We start from the raw sequence: 12,708 nt of genomic DNA, 5'->3' as shown, positions 1-12,708 counted from the left end.
CATGGGGCACTCCCCATAGGGAGAGCTCAGAATGAGTCTATATTCATTTCACTTGCCAACCTCTCCCCATGTCCTTTCCACCGGGCAATGTGGGAAGGAGGACTGGCCCAGTGAAGGATGAGTACTTTTCTGGCTTTTAAACACCGCCACCAGGGCTTAGAGAGATGTGCTATTTGGCTAGTGCTTTTATTTTTTATTATTATTATTTTTTTTGTAGAGGTGCTTAAAATGGCAAGACATTGTGGCTGGCTCCTAAATAGGGATTCCACATTGTTGGCCAACAGATGTATTTTGTTTGGTCAGCTCACATGTTTAAAAATATTTAAAACATTTGAGACAGCATTTAAAAGTTGGGAAATTCAACCTAAAAGTCTGGATTTTTGTACTTCCCATAAAAAATTGGAAGCTCTGGTGATGTTACTGAGTTCCCTCCTTCAAGGCAAACATGTGGCTGGAGCTGAGTAGTAGCTACGTCCTCCCGTTTTCCAGTTTGCCACAGTCCTCAGCACTCCCTATGGTATTGCCAAGCTGAATGCCGTTCTTCACACGCCCAGCCCCTTCTCTAATTTATATCACTTTCCTACGCCCTGTAGGTATGTGAGTTTGTGACCCCTGGACTGGTCAGAGCTATTATAGGAATTGTGGGAGGCTAAGCCAGCCGCTCTCGAATTCTGATTTCCCAAAGAAAGTGCTTGCAGTTCTTGAACTACAAAACATCTTTGAGACTCCTTGGGCTTGAGTGTTTTTGAATAAACCCAGTGAAAAATAATAGAAGCAGAACATTTTTTTCCCTAGGAGGGCCTGGGGATACTTGGGAGAAAAAGAATAAACAGACCTTCGTATAAATATGACCACCCCCCACCCAACTTTTCTGAGTACCACTAAGAGGAAGGTGAGGCCACGTGGCACTCACCAGCCCCTGCCCTTGTGCCCTTGGAACAGCCAGCTGGCTGTGTGTGGGCCCCCTGCACGGCAGAGTGCTTTTCCCCCAGCATTTCTAGAACCAGCAGCTGCTTTGTCCATGGCTCCTGTGTGGGATCCAAGCGAATCTCAAATGCACTCCTCCCTCTTTTAGACGCTGGCCAGAGCAAGTGTCGCCTGGAGCGGGCTCAGGCCCTCGAGCAAGCCAAGAAGCCCCAGGAGGCGGTGTTTGTCCCGGAGTGCAGCGAGGATGGCTCCTTTACCCAGGTAGGCCTTGGCCACGTCTCTCAGGCCTGGGTCCTGGGCTGAGGCTGGGGGGAAGGGCCTGGGAGCAGGAGGGCCCTGAGAGCCTCGCTTTCTGGAAACAGCTGAGGACTCTCTGACACCCTCCATGTTGCTTTCTGGGGCCGGCCTCCCCCTCCTGGGCCCCATGCCACCCCTTGCCAGCTGGCAGTGGGTCCTGAAAGGCTCATGCAGGTACGAGCCAGGAAACTGGCATTGCTTGGTCCCCATCCTCCCTGCTGGCCGTCTTCATTTTTCTCTTCTGTCAAATGTAGGCTGATTATTTTTTCTTATCCTCGCCAGTTTCCATGGGCAACCCCCGTATTCCCTTCACTGTTTATTACTACCCGTTTTATATGCCCCTCCTTCCCGCCCCCAAACCTCTAACAAAGCTCTGCTCTCTTTGAGTGTAAAGTGTCTGGGGGTTGTGGAGTGTGAGTGCATGTGTGGGTGTGTGGTATCTGTGTGTCTGTGTGTGTGTGTGTGTGTATCTGTGTGTGCGTATGGTGTATGTTGTGTGGTGTGTGATATTGTGTGCATGTGTTGTGTGGTTTCTGCATGTGTGTGAGGGTTGTCTGTGTGTGTGTGTCTGTGTGCGGTGTATGTGTGTGGTATCTGTGCATGTGTGTCTGTGTTGTGTGGTTTCCGTGTGTGGGCGGGGTTGTCTGTGTATGTGAGTGCCTGTGTATGTGTGTGTGGTATATGCGTGTGATGTGTGGTATGTGGTATCTGTGTGTGTGTGTGTGTGGTGTCTGCATGTGCGTGCATGTACACTCGTGTATGCATACACTCAGATTCTAAAATTTCCTTTCAGGCAGTCCTACCTCTGATCCTGTATGATCTGCTGGCTAGAGCTTGTGTAAAAGTAATGCTGGCTATGTTGAAGTTGGCACAGACTGAAACACGGGCAGCATGGGACAAGGGGTGGTAAAGCTTTCAGGCTGCAGGTGGGGACACAGTCTAGGGGCAGAGGTGGCTCTAAGAAAGTGGGGAGGACGACTGGACAAGGGTGGGTCAGCACTTGCTTGGGACGGGCCTGGTGCCCAGACTCCCTCTGTGGAGTGGAGTAGCGTCCGGGGACTACCACCTGAGGGCTGGAAGCAGAGGCCTCAGGACTTACACAGCTTCCCAGTAATCCTGAGTCTTGGGGCAAAGGCCGTAGGCTGGCCTCTGGTCCACTGGGTTTCAGGTTTCATTTCAGTGCTGGGCCCAGGGGATTGCTGATTTCAGACGGAGGGCAGGTGGAAGTGGAAATGGGAGGGGTGGTGAGGTCGGGACTCCGTATTTTTTAAAGTTTCCCCGCTGATTCAAGTGTTCAGCCAGTTAGCCATAAAAAGAAACGAAACTGAGTTATTTGTAGTGAGGTGGATGGACCTAGAGTCTGTCATACAGAGTGAAGTAAGTCAGAAAGAGAAAAACAAATACCGCATGCTAACACATATATATGGAATCTAAAAAAACAGTCATGAAGAACCTAGGGGCAGGATGGGAATAAAGACACAGACCTACTGGAGAATGGACTTGAGGATATGGGGAGGGGGAAGGTGTAAGCTGGCACAAAGTGAGAGAGTGGCATGGACATATATACACTACCAAACGTAAGGTAGATAGCTAGTGGGAAGCAGCCGCATAGCACAGGGAGATCAGCTTGGTGCTTTGTGACCACCTGGAGGGGTGGGAGGGAGGGAGACGCAAGAGGGAAGAGATATGAAAACATATGTATATGTATAACTGATTCACTTTGTTATAAAGCAGAAACTAACACACCATTGTAAAGCAATTATGCTCCACTAAAGATGTTTAAAAATAATAATCCATAAATAAAATTAAAAGACAACCAATAAAGTAGAGTTTTAAAAAAGAAAAAAAAAAAGTGTTCAGCCAGGATCGAGAACCACAGGGTTAAGCTGACCTTGGCTGCCCGCCCTGTGAGAGGTGCTTTTATTCATTTTCTCACTTAAGTCTCACCACAAGCCTGCCAGGTAGGTGTTAGCGTCCTCATTTACAGAAGATGCAATCACAGCGGGTCGCAGAGTGGCCAGGGAGCTGGGAGTCCAACTCAAGCCCTCAATACTCTTGCTGTTCTCTGAACTGGCAGCTTTAAAGGAGGCTCTGAGTGCTCGCTTCGGCAGCACGTGTACTAAAATCGGAACGATACAGAGAAGATGAGCATGGCCAGGGGTGACACGCAAATTCGTGAAGCGTCCCATGTTTTATCGTGACTCCACCCCGTCTCAAAATTCTCCCAGAAATGTGACTCTTTAATGTGTAGCTATCATAATAAATAAAATAAACGTATGGTGCAAAATTTTAGATGAAATGTATAAAAATATTAAAATTCATATCTATATAAAAAACAAATATGTACTAAAATTCCATTCTGAGAGGTTTAATCAAGTTCTCTCCTTTAACTTGAATATTATACTGTTTTGTTTCTTTTCTATAGAAATAAAAATGCCTATTAAAAAAAAAAACAAAGGAGGCTCTGAGGTGGAGACTGGAGGAAGGCAGTGTAGTGCGGTAGTTAGCACACTGCTCCTGGAGCTAGATGGCCTGGGCATGCATGCACGCACCACCTCAGGCGCGTCGCTGAACTTCCCTGGGTCACAGTACCCTTATGTGAAAAATGGAGACTGTGATCTCCATTATCGTCCTATGTGGTAATAATTATTATTATATTATATGTGTTACATGTTACTATTATTATTACTATTATTGAGTATTACTGTAGCTTACCTCATAGGGTTGTGATGAGGATTAAATGAGTTAACACATGTAAAATCTTTGGAACACATAAATGCTATATGAATAGCTCTCATTATCATCATCATTATCCCCATCTCTACTCTGGTTCTACTGCTCAAATCTTCCCAAGATGTTACAGATGATGTCCCCTAAGGAAAAGAAAGTCTTTTGTCGAACCTTCCCCCCCAACAATTCTTTATCATTTTTTCTAGTGAAAAGAGTGCAGGTGATCTTTGTGCTGAGAATTCATGTATGCGGGAGAAAATCAAACCCCTCACAGCTGAGTTTGGGGCTGAGACGGGGGTAATAAGGAGGAGGCGGAATCCTTTCTTCCCCCTTTCTCTAGACCTCTGTAATTCTGAGTGTGTTACTTACGAGAACGGTTGACCCCTGCCCCCTTGGTTCTGAAGTGTTTGCTGCCTCGTGACAGACAGCCGCTGGCCAGCTTTTGTTTCGGTGAGGCCAGGCTGGACCAGGTGGTGTTTGCCGGGGAGGGGAACTTCCAGATTAGTCCAGGCAGAATTGCTAAGTGAGGGGGCCCCTGAAGTGCAGCAAAGGGTGGATAGACAGTCAAGAGCCCCCTCATTTGTTTGACACGCTAAGCACTGCCATGTGTCTGCAGGCTCGAGGCTGGATCACCCCGGTGGGCAGCCAGGAAGCCAGACAGCTGGTCAGTCCCCGTTACAGGGATTGAAATGGATGTGCCTTTCCCCTTGATCAAAGACACTGCAATAACTTCACAAAATGAGTCTGCCTCTTTGAGTGTGCTTCAGTTGTACTGACAGGCTGCCAAAAGGCTAGGAGAAAAAAAATGCTTTTCTCCCTCCTCCAGCCTCCACTGTCTCTTAGCTGGACTTCTTTGTTTTTGTTTCTTTTTTAAGACCAAAACCCAGAGAGCAGATACATTGTTTTAATATTGTTTAGAATATTGACATGCATGCATCCTGGTGTTAATAACGTATTTTAGTCCTGTGAATTATTACTCAGTAACATGCTCTTGAAGTTTATGGAGGGAGTGAGAGGACCCTAATGGGACTGGGTTTGTCTGGCACGGGACACAGCTTGGGACCACATGACTGGGTTGCCTTTAATGGGGTTCATGTGGGATGCAATGGTCTCTGTTCTCTAATTTGTTTCCCCTTGACCGCTTCCCTCGATACCCCCCAGCCCAACTCACACAGCAGAGTGGTAAACATTACATTAGGTTTTTAAAAACCTTGATATCTAGTCCACATCTCAGACCATTAAGTCAAATTCTGGGAGAGGCACCCAGACATGGTTATTATTTCAAGCTCCCAGGTGATGCCAGGGTTCGGTCCAAGTTGTGAATGACCTGCTGTTGTAAGGGCTTCATCACTCCTGTTCTTGGTTGTGTCACTGGAATGTGGAGTTAAGGCTTTTTGCTGACCTGTTGAGTAAGGTTGGGAGCTACTGCTTTTGTCCTTTGGTGTGGTCCTATCTGCTTTCCCTTCTGGGTATCAGGAATGTAACTCCTGACATCTGGTCTACCGAGTCCTCTGCCAAGCTGTTTTCTGCTGCCCAATATGCTGAACTGAAGTCAGAGCCGTAGTAGCGATTTCAGCAGTGAAGGGTATGGGATCACCACCACCAGGATGTTGGCTAGAGCTTGTCAAGCTTATGCAGCACTGAATAATAATGATGGCAACTCTTTATCGAGTGCTATTTGGTACCAGGCACTGAGTTTTACACCCATTAATCTTTACTAGGACCTTTTGAGGTAGTTATTAATACCCTTATTTATACTGGAAAACTGAGTTTCAGAGGGGTTGAATAACATGTTCAAGGTCACTAAGGATTTGTGCCTAATTTCAAGGCCTGTGCTCTTGACTTTTTTATGCTACAGAAGTGTCCTTGATGCATATGTAATTCATTTTCATTACCATTGTTATTCCAGAAGTCCCCTCTCTGATGCTGTTGACCAATCAATCAAGCAGACATTAAAAAAAAAAACTCCTTTTGCTTATGGAAATTTTCAAACATACAAAAAAGTAGAAATAATAGTATAATGAACTCCATGTACCTACCTGTCACCCAGATTCAACAATGATTAACATGTGGCTGATTCTGTTTCATCTTTACCCTATTTTCATCTCCCACCCCACACTGGATTGCTTCAAAGCAGGTCCCAGACACAATATTTTTTCGTCTCAGACATTTTGGAGCTCTGCTACGTTCTGGGTTGTGAGCTAGTTGGCTATGGTGGAGTCAAGAAATGTCACGGTCTGTGCCTTCAAGGAGCTTACATGCAGAAAAGATATGAGAACATGTTGAAGTAGCTAGTTAGTATACAAGACCCTAAATGTACAACGGGGTATATTTCAAATGCCCACTTACAGGTCAGTAATTTGGAATTCTGAGTGATTTTATTGCTGAGAAAATATATACAAATTAAAAATTTCTGAACATAAAAAATGCCTTAAACAAAGCAAAAAGGCAAGTGACGTATTTTAGCCTTAATGACAAAAGGCTAATATTAGACAAAAAACTCTTACAAACCAGGAAGAAAAAGATCCTAGTAGAAAATTGGGCAAGAGATATCAATAAGCAGGTCACACAATAATAACAAATAGACAATAAGTGACTATGAATGATATTTTCCTTAGTAATTAAAGAAATACAAATAAAAATAACGATGTGTCATTTTGCTTACCAAATTGTTCACACTTGGAAAAGAGATAGTAATATTCAGGCCTGGGTGAAGGGAAAAGGCTACCTCCACACTGTACTTGAAAAGGTAAATTGGCACTGACATCTTATGAGATAATTTTGCAATATGGGTCAAAAGTCCTTAATTGTGCCCACATCTTGAGCCTGAAATTTCACTTCTAGGAATATATTCTAAAGAAATAATTAAAGATACGTGCAAATATTTAGCCACAAGGATTTCCATCTAAGTTCTGCTTATAGTTGCAAAAATTTGGAAGCAATCTAAGTATCCACAGTAGAGAAGCGCTTAAACAAGTTACGGCATAGCCATACTTTGCAGCTAGTAGAGTGACGTGTTGTGGATGCTTATTTTACATAGTGTGTGTATATATGTATATTAGAGACTTAATCAAATAATCAAAAGAGAAATATTTTCATTTTTTTCTAAATAGAAAAGCTATATACACTTTGTAAAAAAAATTCCGACAATACAGATGTACGTAGGTAGAAAGGTATAGTCAGTGATTTCATCTCTTTGAAGTAGTAACCATTAAGTCTATAACCCACTAGTTTTTTTTTTCTTTGTGTACTTATCATTATTTAGGACAAAAATGATAAAATGTCATATATCGTTTTCTAATGCTTTCTTATACTAATTATATTGTGGACTTATTTCCAGGTTAATAACATAACTCGACCTCATTTTTTTTAATGGCTGCATTATATTCCATTGTATGAATGTACCATGAATTCTGGAAATTTGGGGATTAAATTTATGGAAGTTGAATAGGGGGTCAAAAGGACATGCACTTTTTAAGGCATTTGATACATACTCCCAAATTGCCTTCTAGTGTTGAGCAATAATGTGGTCGATTAGCGGTTGTTACCAAATACATTCCCAGTCCATTTTAATTTTTTTGTGTAGATGGATTGTAGTTCTAATAATACTGTACAATATAAAACACCATTCATAATGTCACTGCTACATGAAAAAATGTACTATGTTTCCCACTTTGAGCTCCATGTTCCAGAAACAGCCTTTCTTGATATAGCTCTGTTTGGCACCCACGCTTTCCCCATTTTTCCTCATTCTTTTTTTTTTTTTTAAACATCTTTATTGGAGTATAATTGCTTTACAGTGGTATGTTAGTTTCTGCTTTATAACAAAGTGAATCATTTATACATATACATATGTTTCCATATCTCTTCCCTCTTGCGTCTCCCTCCCTCCCACCCTCCCTATCCCACTCCTCCAGGCGGTCACAAAGCACCGAGCTGATTTCCCTGTGCTATGCGGCTGCTTCCCACTAGCTATCTACCTTACGTTTGGTAGTGTATATATGTCCATGCCTCTCTCTCGCTTTGTCACAGCTTACCCTTCCCCCTCCCTGTATCCTCAAGTCCATTCTCTAGTAGGTCTGTGTCTTTATTCCCATCTTACCCCTAGGTTCTTCATGACATTTATTTTTTTCTTTCGATATAGATGTGTTAACATATGGTATTTGTCTTTCTCTTTCTGACTTACTTCACTCTGTATGACAGACTCTAGGTCTAGCCACCTCATTACAAATAGCTCAATTTCATTTCTTTTTATGGCTCAGTAATATTCCATTGTATATATGCGCCACATCTTCTTTATCCATTCATCCGATGATGGACACTTAGGTTCTTTCCATCTCTGGGCTATTATTGTAAATAGAGCTGCAATGAACATCTTGGTACATGACTCTTTTTGAATTATGGTTTTCTCAGGATATATGCCCAGTAGTGGAATTGCTGGGTCATATGGTAGTTCTATTTGTAGTATTTTAAGGAACCTCCATACTGTTCTCCATAGTGGCTGTACCAATTCACATTCCCACCAGCACTGCAAGAGTGTTCCCTTTTCTCCACACCCTCTCCAGCATTTATTGTTTCTAGATTTTTTGACGATGGCCATTCTGACTGGTGTGAGATGATATCTCATTGTAGGTTTGATTTGCATTTCTCTAATGATTAATGATGTTGAGCATTCTTTCATGTGTTTGTTGGCAGTCTGTATATCTTCTTTGGAGAAATGTCTATTTAGGTCTTCTGCCCATTTTTGGATTGGGTTGTTTTTTTGATATTGAGCTGCATGAGCTGCTTATAAATTTTGGAGATTAATCCTTTGTCAGTTGCTTCATTTGCAAATATTTTCTCCCATTCTGAGGGTTGTCTTTTGGTCTTGTTTATGGTTTCCTTTGCTGTGCAAAAGTTTTGAAGTTTCATTAGGTCCATTTGTTTTTTTTTGTTTTTATTTCCATTTCTGTAGGAGGTGGGTCCAAAAGGATCTTGCTGTGATTTATGTCATAGAGTGTTCTGCCTATGTTTTCCTCTAAGAGTTTGATAGTTTCTGGCCTTACATTTAGGTCATTAATCCATTTTGAGCTTATTTTTGTGTATGGTGTTAGGGAGTGATCTAATCTCATACTTTTACATGTAACTGTCCAGTGTTCCCAGCACCACTTACTGAAGAGGCTGTCCTTTCTCCACTGTACATTCCTGCCTCCTTTATCAAAGATAAGGTGACCATGTGTGCGTGGGTTTATCTCTGGGCTTTCTATCCTGTTCCATTGATCTATATTTCTGTTTTTGTGCCAGTACCATACTGTCTTGATTACTGTAGCTTTGTAGTATAGTCTAAAGTCAGGGAGCATGATTCCTCCAGCTCCGTTTTTCATTCTCAAGATTGCTTTGGCTATTCGGGGTCTGATCATCTCAATAGATGCAGAGAAAGCTTTCAACAAAATTCAACACCCATTTATGATAAAAACCCTTCAGAAAGTAGGCATAGAGGGAACTTTCCTCAACATAATAAAAGCCATATATGACAGGCCCACAGCCAACATCGTTCTCAATGGTGAAAAACTGAAACCATTTCCACTAAGATCAGGAACAAGACAAGATTGCCCACTCTCACCAATCTTATTCAACATAGTTTTGGAATTTTTAGCCACAGCAATCAGAGAAGAAAAGGAAATAAAAGGAATCCAAATCGGAAATGAAGAAGTGAAGCTGTCACTGTTTGCAGATGACATGATACCATACATAGAGAATCCTAAAGATGCTACTAGAAAACTACTACAGCTAATCAATGAATTTGGTAAAGTAGCTGGATACAAAATTAATGCACAGAAATCTCTGGCATTCCTATACACTAATGATGAAAAATCTGAAAGTGAAATCAAGAAAACACTCCCATTTACTATTGCAACAAAAAGAATAAAATATCTAGGAATAAACCTACCTAAGGAGACAAAAGACCTGTATGCAGAAAATTATAAGACACTGATGAAAGAAATTAAAGATGATACAAATAGATGGAGAGATATGCCATGTTCTTGGGTTGGAAGAATCAACATTGTGAAAATGACTCTACTACCCGAAGCAATCTACAGATTCAATGCAATCCCTGTCAAACTACCACTGGCATTTTTCACAGAACTAGAACAAAAAATTTCACAATTTGTATGGAAACACAGTTTTCCTCATTCTAATCACTCTTCCCCACACCAACACACGTGTATATATGCTTTTTCTTTTCCCGAGGTCTTTTTTTTTTTTTTTTTGCCATAAGGATCTGGGGAGCTGTATTTTCTTCTTGATGATGCTTTGTTCAGAAGTTGGAAGTGCAAAGAGAAAGTTCTGTGGTTTTTTGGCAAAGACAGTGGGTTCCCCTCGTCAGCATTTTTATAGCTCTTACTGTTGCATTTTCTAAAACCTGGGGAACTGCAGCTTGTTTCCTAAGTACTGGTGCCTGAGCTGTGAAGCAGGTCTTGAGGTTCCTTTTTAGCACCTCCTCTCCCCACCCCCATAGTACAGAATTGCACGTCCTGAAATCACCCCCGCGGGCTGAGTTGTGTGACTAGCTTGCCTTGGAAACACCTGGGTTTATTATCTGGGTCTCCCTCTTCCAGGTTCTCAGCAAGTACTGAAGGTAGGGATGTTTTTCATCGATAGTGAACCTTTGCTGACCTCAGCTGATGAAACGTTGGTAGGCTGGAGCGCTGAGCATCGTCTTAGGGGAAAGGATTTGTCCCATCTTTGATGAGTCCAAGGGCTACGTCTTTTTGTCATGTGGAACTATCTTACCTAGAGCAATAGTGTGGATGTCTCTTCAGACAGTGCAGAGGGCTCTCTAGGTAAAGTACTAAGAGCCTGGCTGCATCCGTAGCTGGAATGTTCTGAGCTTCTCCAGCCATAACCAGTTCCTTTGGATGTCTCCAAACACAGCCAGTTCTATATGTCTTAGTGGACTGTGCCAACTTTTTTTTTTCTTTTTTTCAAAGGAGTCACACTGTTAAATATTTAAGTCCATCCTTTATGTACAGATGGCATAATGGCCAAGAGACCCACTGTTGGGTCAGCTGTTGCTTTTCTTTGTCCTTTTCTGTTAAAGGACAATTTGAACATCTACTGTGCCCAGGGCATCTTACTACTTGTTTTACATGTGTTTTTCATTGAATTGCTTTTGTTCCAAACAACCAGATGTTGCGTATGATAATTTACATGCAAATGCCCATAACACAGCACATACTTGCTGTTCAGCAAGTGTTAGTTTTCTTCCTCTTTGGTCTCATTTTGCTCAACCGTAAAATGGGAGAGCTAGTTGGACTCTTCCAGAGGTCGGCAAACGGTGGCCTGTGGGCTGGCCACCTGGTTTTGTTATTTAAAATAGCAACTCTATTAAGATAGAATTCACGTGCCGTAAAATTTATCCCTTTAAATGTATGATTCAGTGGTTTTTAGTGTATTTACAGAGTTGTGTAACCATCACCACTGTCTAATGACAGAATATTTTCATCACCCAAGAACAAATCCTTGTACCCACAGGGGGTCATATGAAAGTAAATGTTTAATTTTGTAAATGAGGGCAGGGACAGGGCCTGATGCCTCCACGTGCAGGAAGGACTTGTCTCGTAAGTGACTCATCTGATCTCTCACACATGGTGAGAGCCACCACTGTCAACTTTTCAGTGAGAGAACTGGCACCCCCTGGGTCACCCACAGGTGCAGAGGAGGGCAAGATGAGGGTGGATGGAGCTCCAACACTGTATCCATTGTGTTCTGTGGTGACTTGCCTACCCCAACCACTGCTCCAATGGCCTATGGCCACTGAGCATCTTCTCTCAGATTGGCTGGCATCATTTGCTTTGGAGCAAGTTGCAGGGTCTGGGTGCTCCCAGCTGAGCACCGGACCTCTGCATAGCCTCTGGTGAGTCTGTCCCTACAGTCTATTGTGGAAATGAAAGGAGCAAGCTCTGGGTGGTATCTGCAGCTGCTCTTCTGCAGAGGGTTGTACTTGGGAGGGAGGGAGGGAAGGATGAAGACCTGCTTCTCTGGCCTTCCTGCTGCTTATGGAAAAGGGGAGACTCAGTGAAGGATGTTTCAGTCACCCTCTCTGCTGTTCTTTTCTTTTTCAGATAATAACACCACCACCTGTATAGCACTTACTATGTGCAAAGGTGTTTTATAAGTGGCTGACACACATTAACTTATTCCATCCTCACTATGACCTATGAGTAGACACTATTATATTCTTATTTTATAGCTAAGGAATCTGAGCCACAGAGAAGTTGAGTAGCTTGCCCGGGGTCATGCAGCTTGCAAGTGGCAGAGTCAGGATTCAAACCCAAGCAGCCTGGCACCAGGGTTCTTGGTCCTAACCACTACTCTGTACTGCCTCTTAAAGGAGACTGCCATAAAGGAGATTGCCAACTTTCATAATGATATTGCCAAACTGGAGCATATCCAGGAGGATAACTAAGGTGAGAAGGTTAGGAAATTATGTCACATGAGGAATATTCAAAGGAGACAGAGGTTGGTTTCAAGATAAGAAGAACCAAATGGTGAATGGGAAAGGTGACCACAGGGCTGCATGAGAGTTGTTTCAAACTTTGTGGATGACAATAGCTTTTTCTTGAACAGTCCCACAGAGCCAACCCAGGCTCACTGAGTAAAATATTTGATGACTCAGATTCTGACTCAAACTACGAAACTATTTTCAAGAGGAGGAAACCATAGATGGACTATTTTACTCAAACAGAACTTAACTTTCCATCCCAGGAAGAG

The 12,708-nt window shown here is 42.7% G+C and overlaps 1 protein-coding gene and 1 pseudogene across 3 annotated transcripts in view; both read left to right on the top strand.

Annotated features, from left to right (window-relative positions):
- The window catches only part of SMOC1 (SPARC related modular calcium binding 1), a 156,682-nt gene that overhangs the window by 66,243 nt on the left and 77,731 nt on the right, over window positions 1-12,708 (top strand). For all 3 annotated transcript variants that reach the window (XM_067732057.1, XM_067732048.1, XM_067732066.1), the window contains exon 3: window positions 1,076-1,188. In XM_067732057.1, the coding sequence (XP_067588158.1) occupies window positions 1,076-1,188 (113 nt within the window). The remainder of the gene's footprint in view (window positions 1-1,075; window positions 1,189-12,708) is intronic.
- On the top strand, window positions 3,320-3,419 carry LOC137207291 (U6 spliceosomal RNA; annotated as a pseudogene).

This window comes from Pseudorca crassidens, chromosome 1 (genome assembly GCF_039906515.1).
Source record: "Pseudorca crassidens isolate mPseCra1 chromosome 1, mPseCra1.hap1, whole genome shotgun sequence".
Classification (NCBI taxonomy): domain Eukaryota; kingdom Metazoa; phylum Chordata; class Mammalia; order Artiodactyla; family Delphinidae; genus Pseudorca; species Pseudorca crassidens.
The sequence above is the reverse complement of the archived record's forward strand: the minus strand, read 5'-3'. Positions and strand labels throughout refer to the sequence as shown.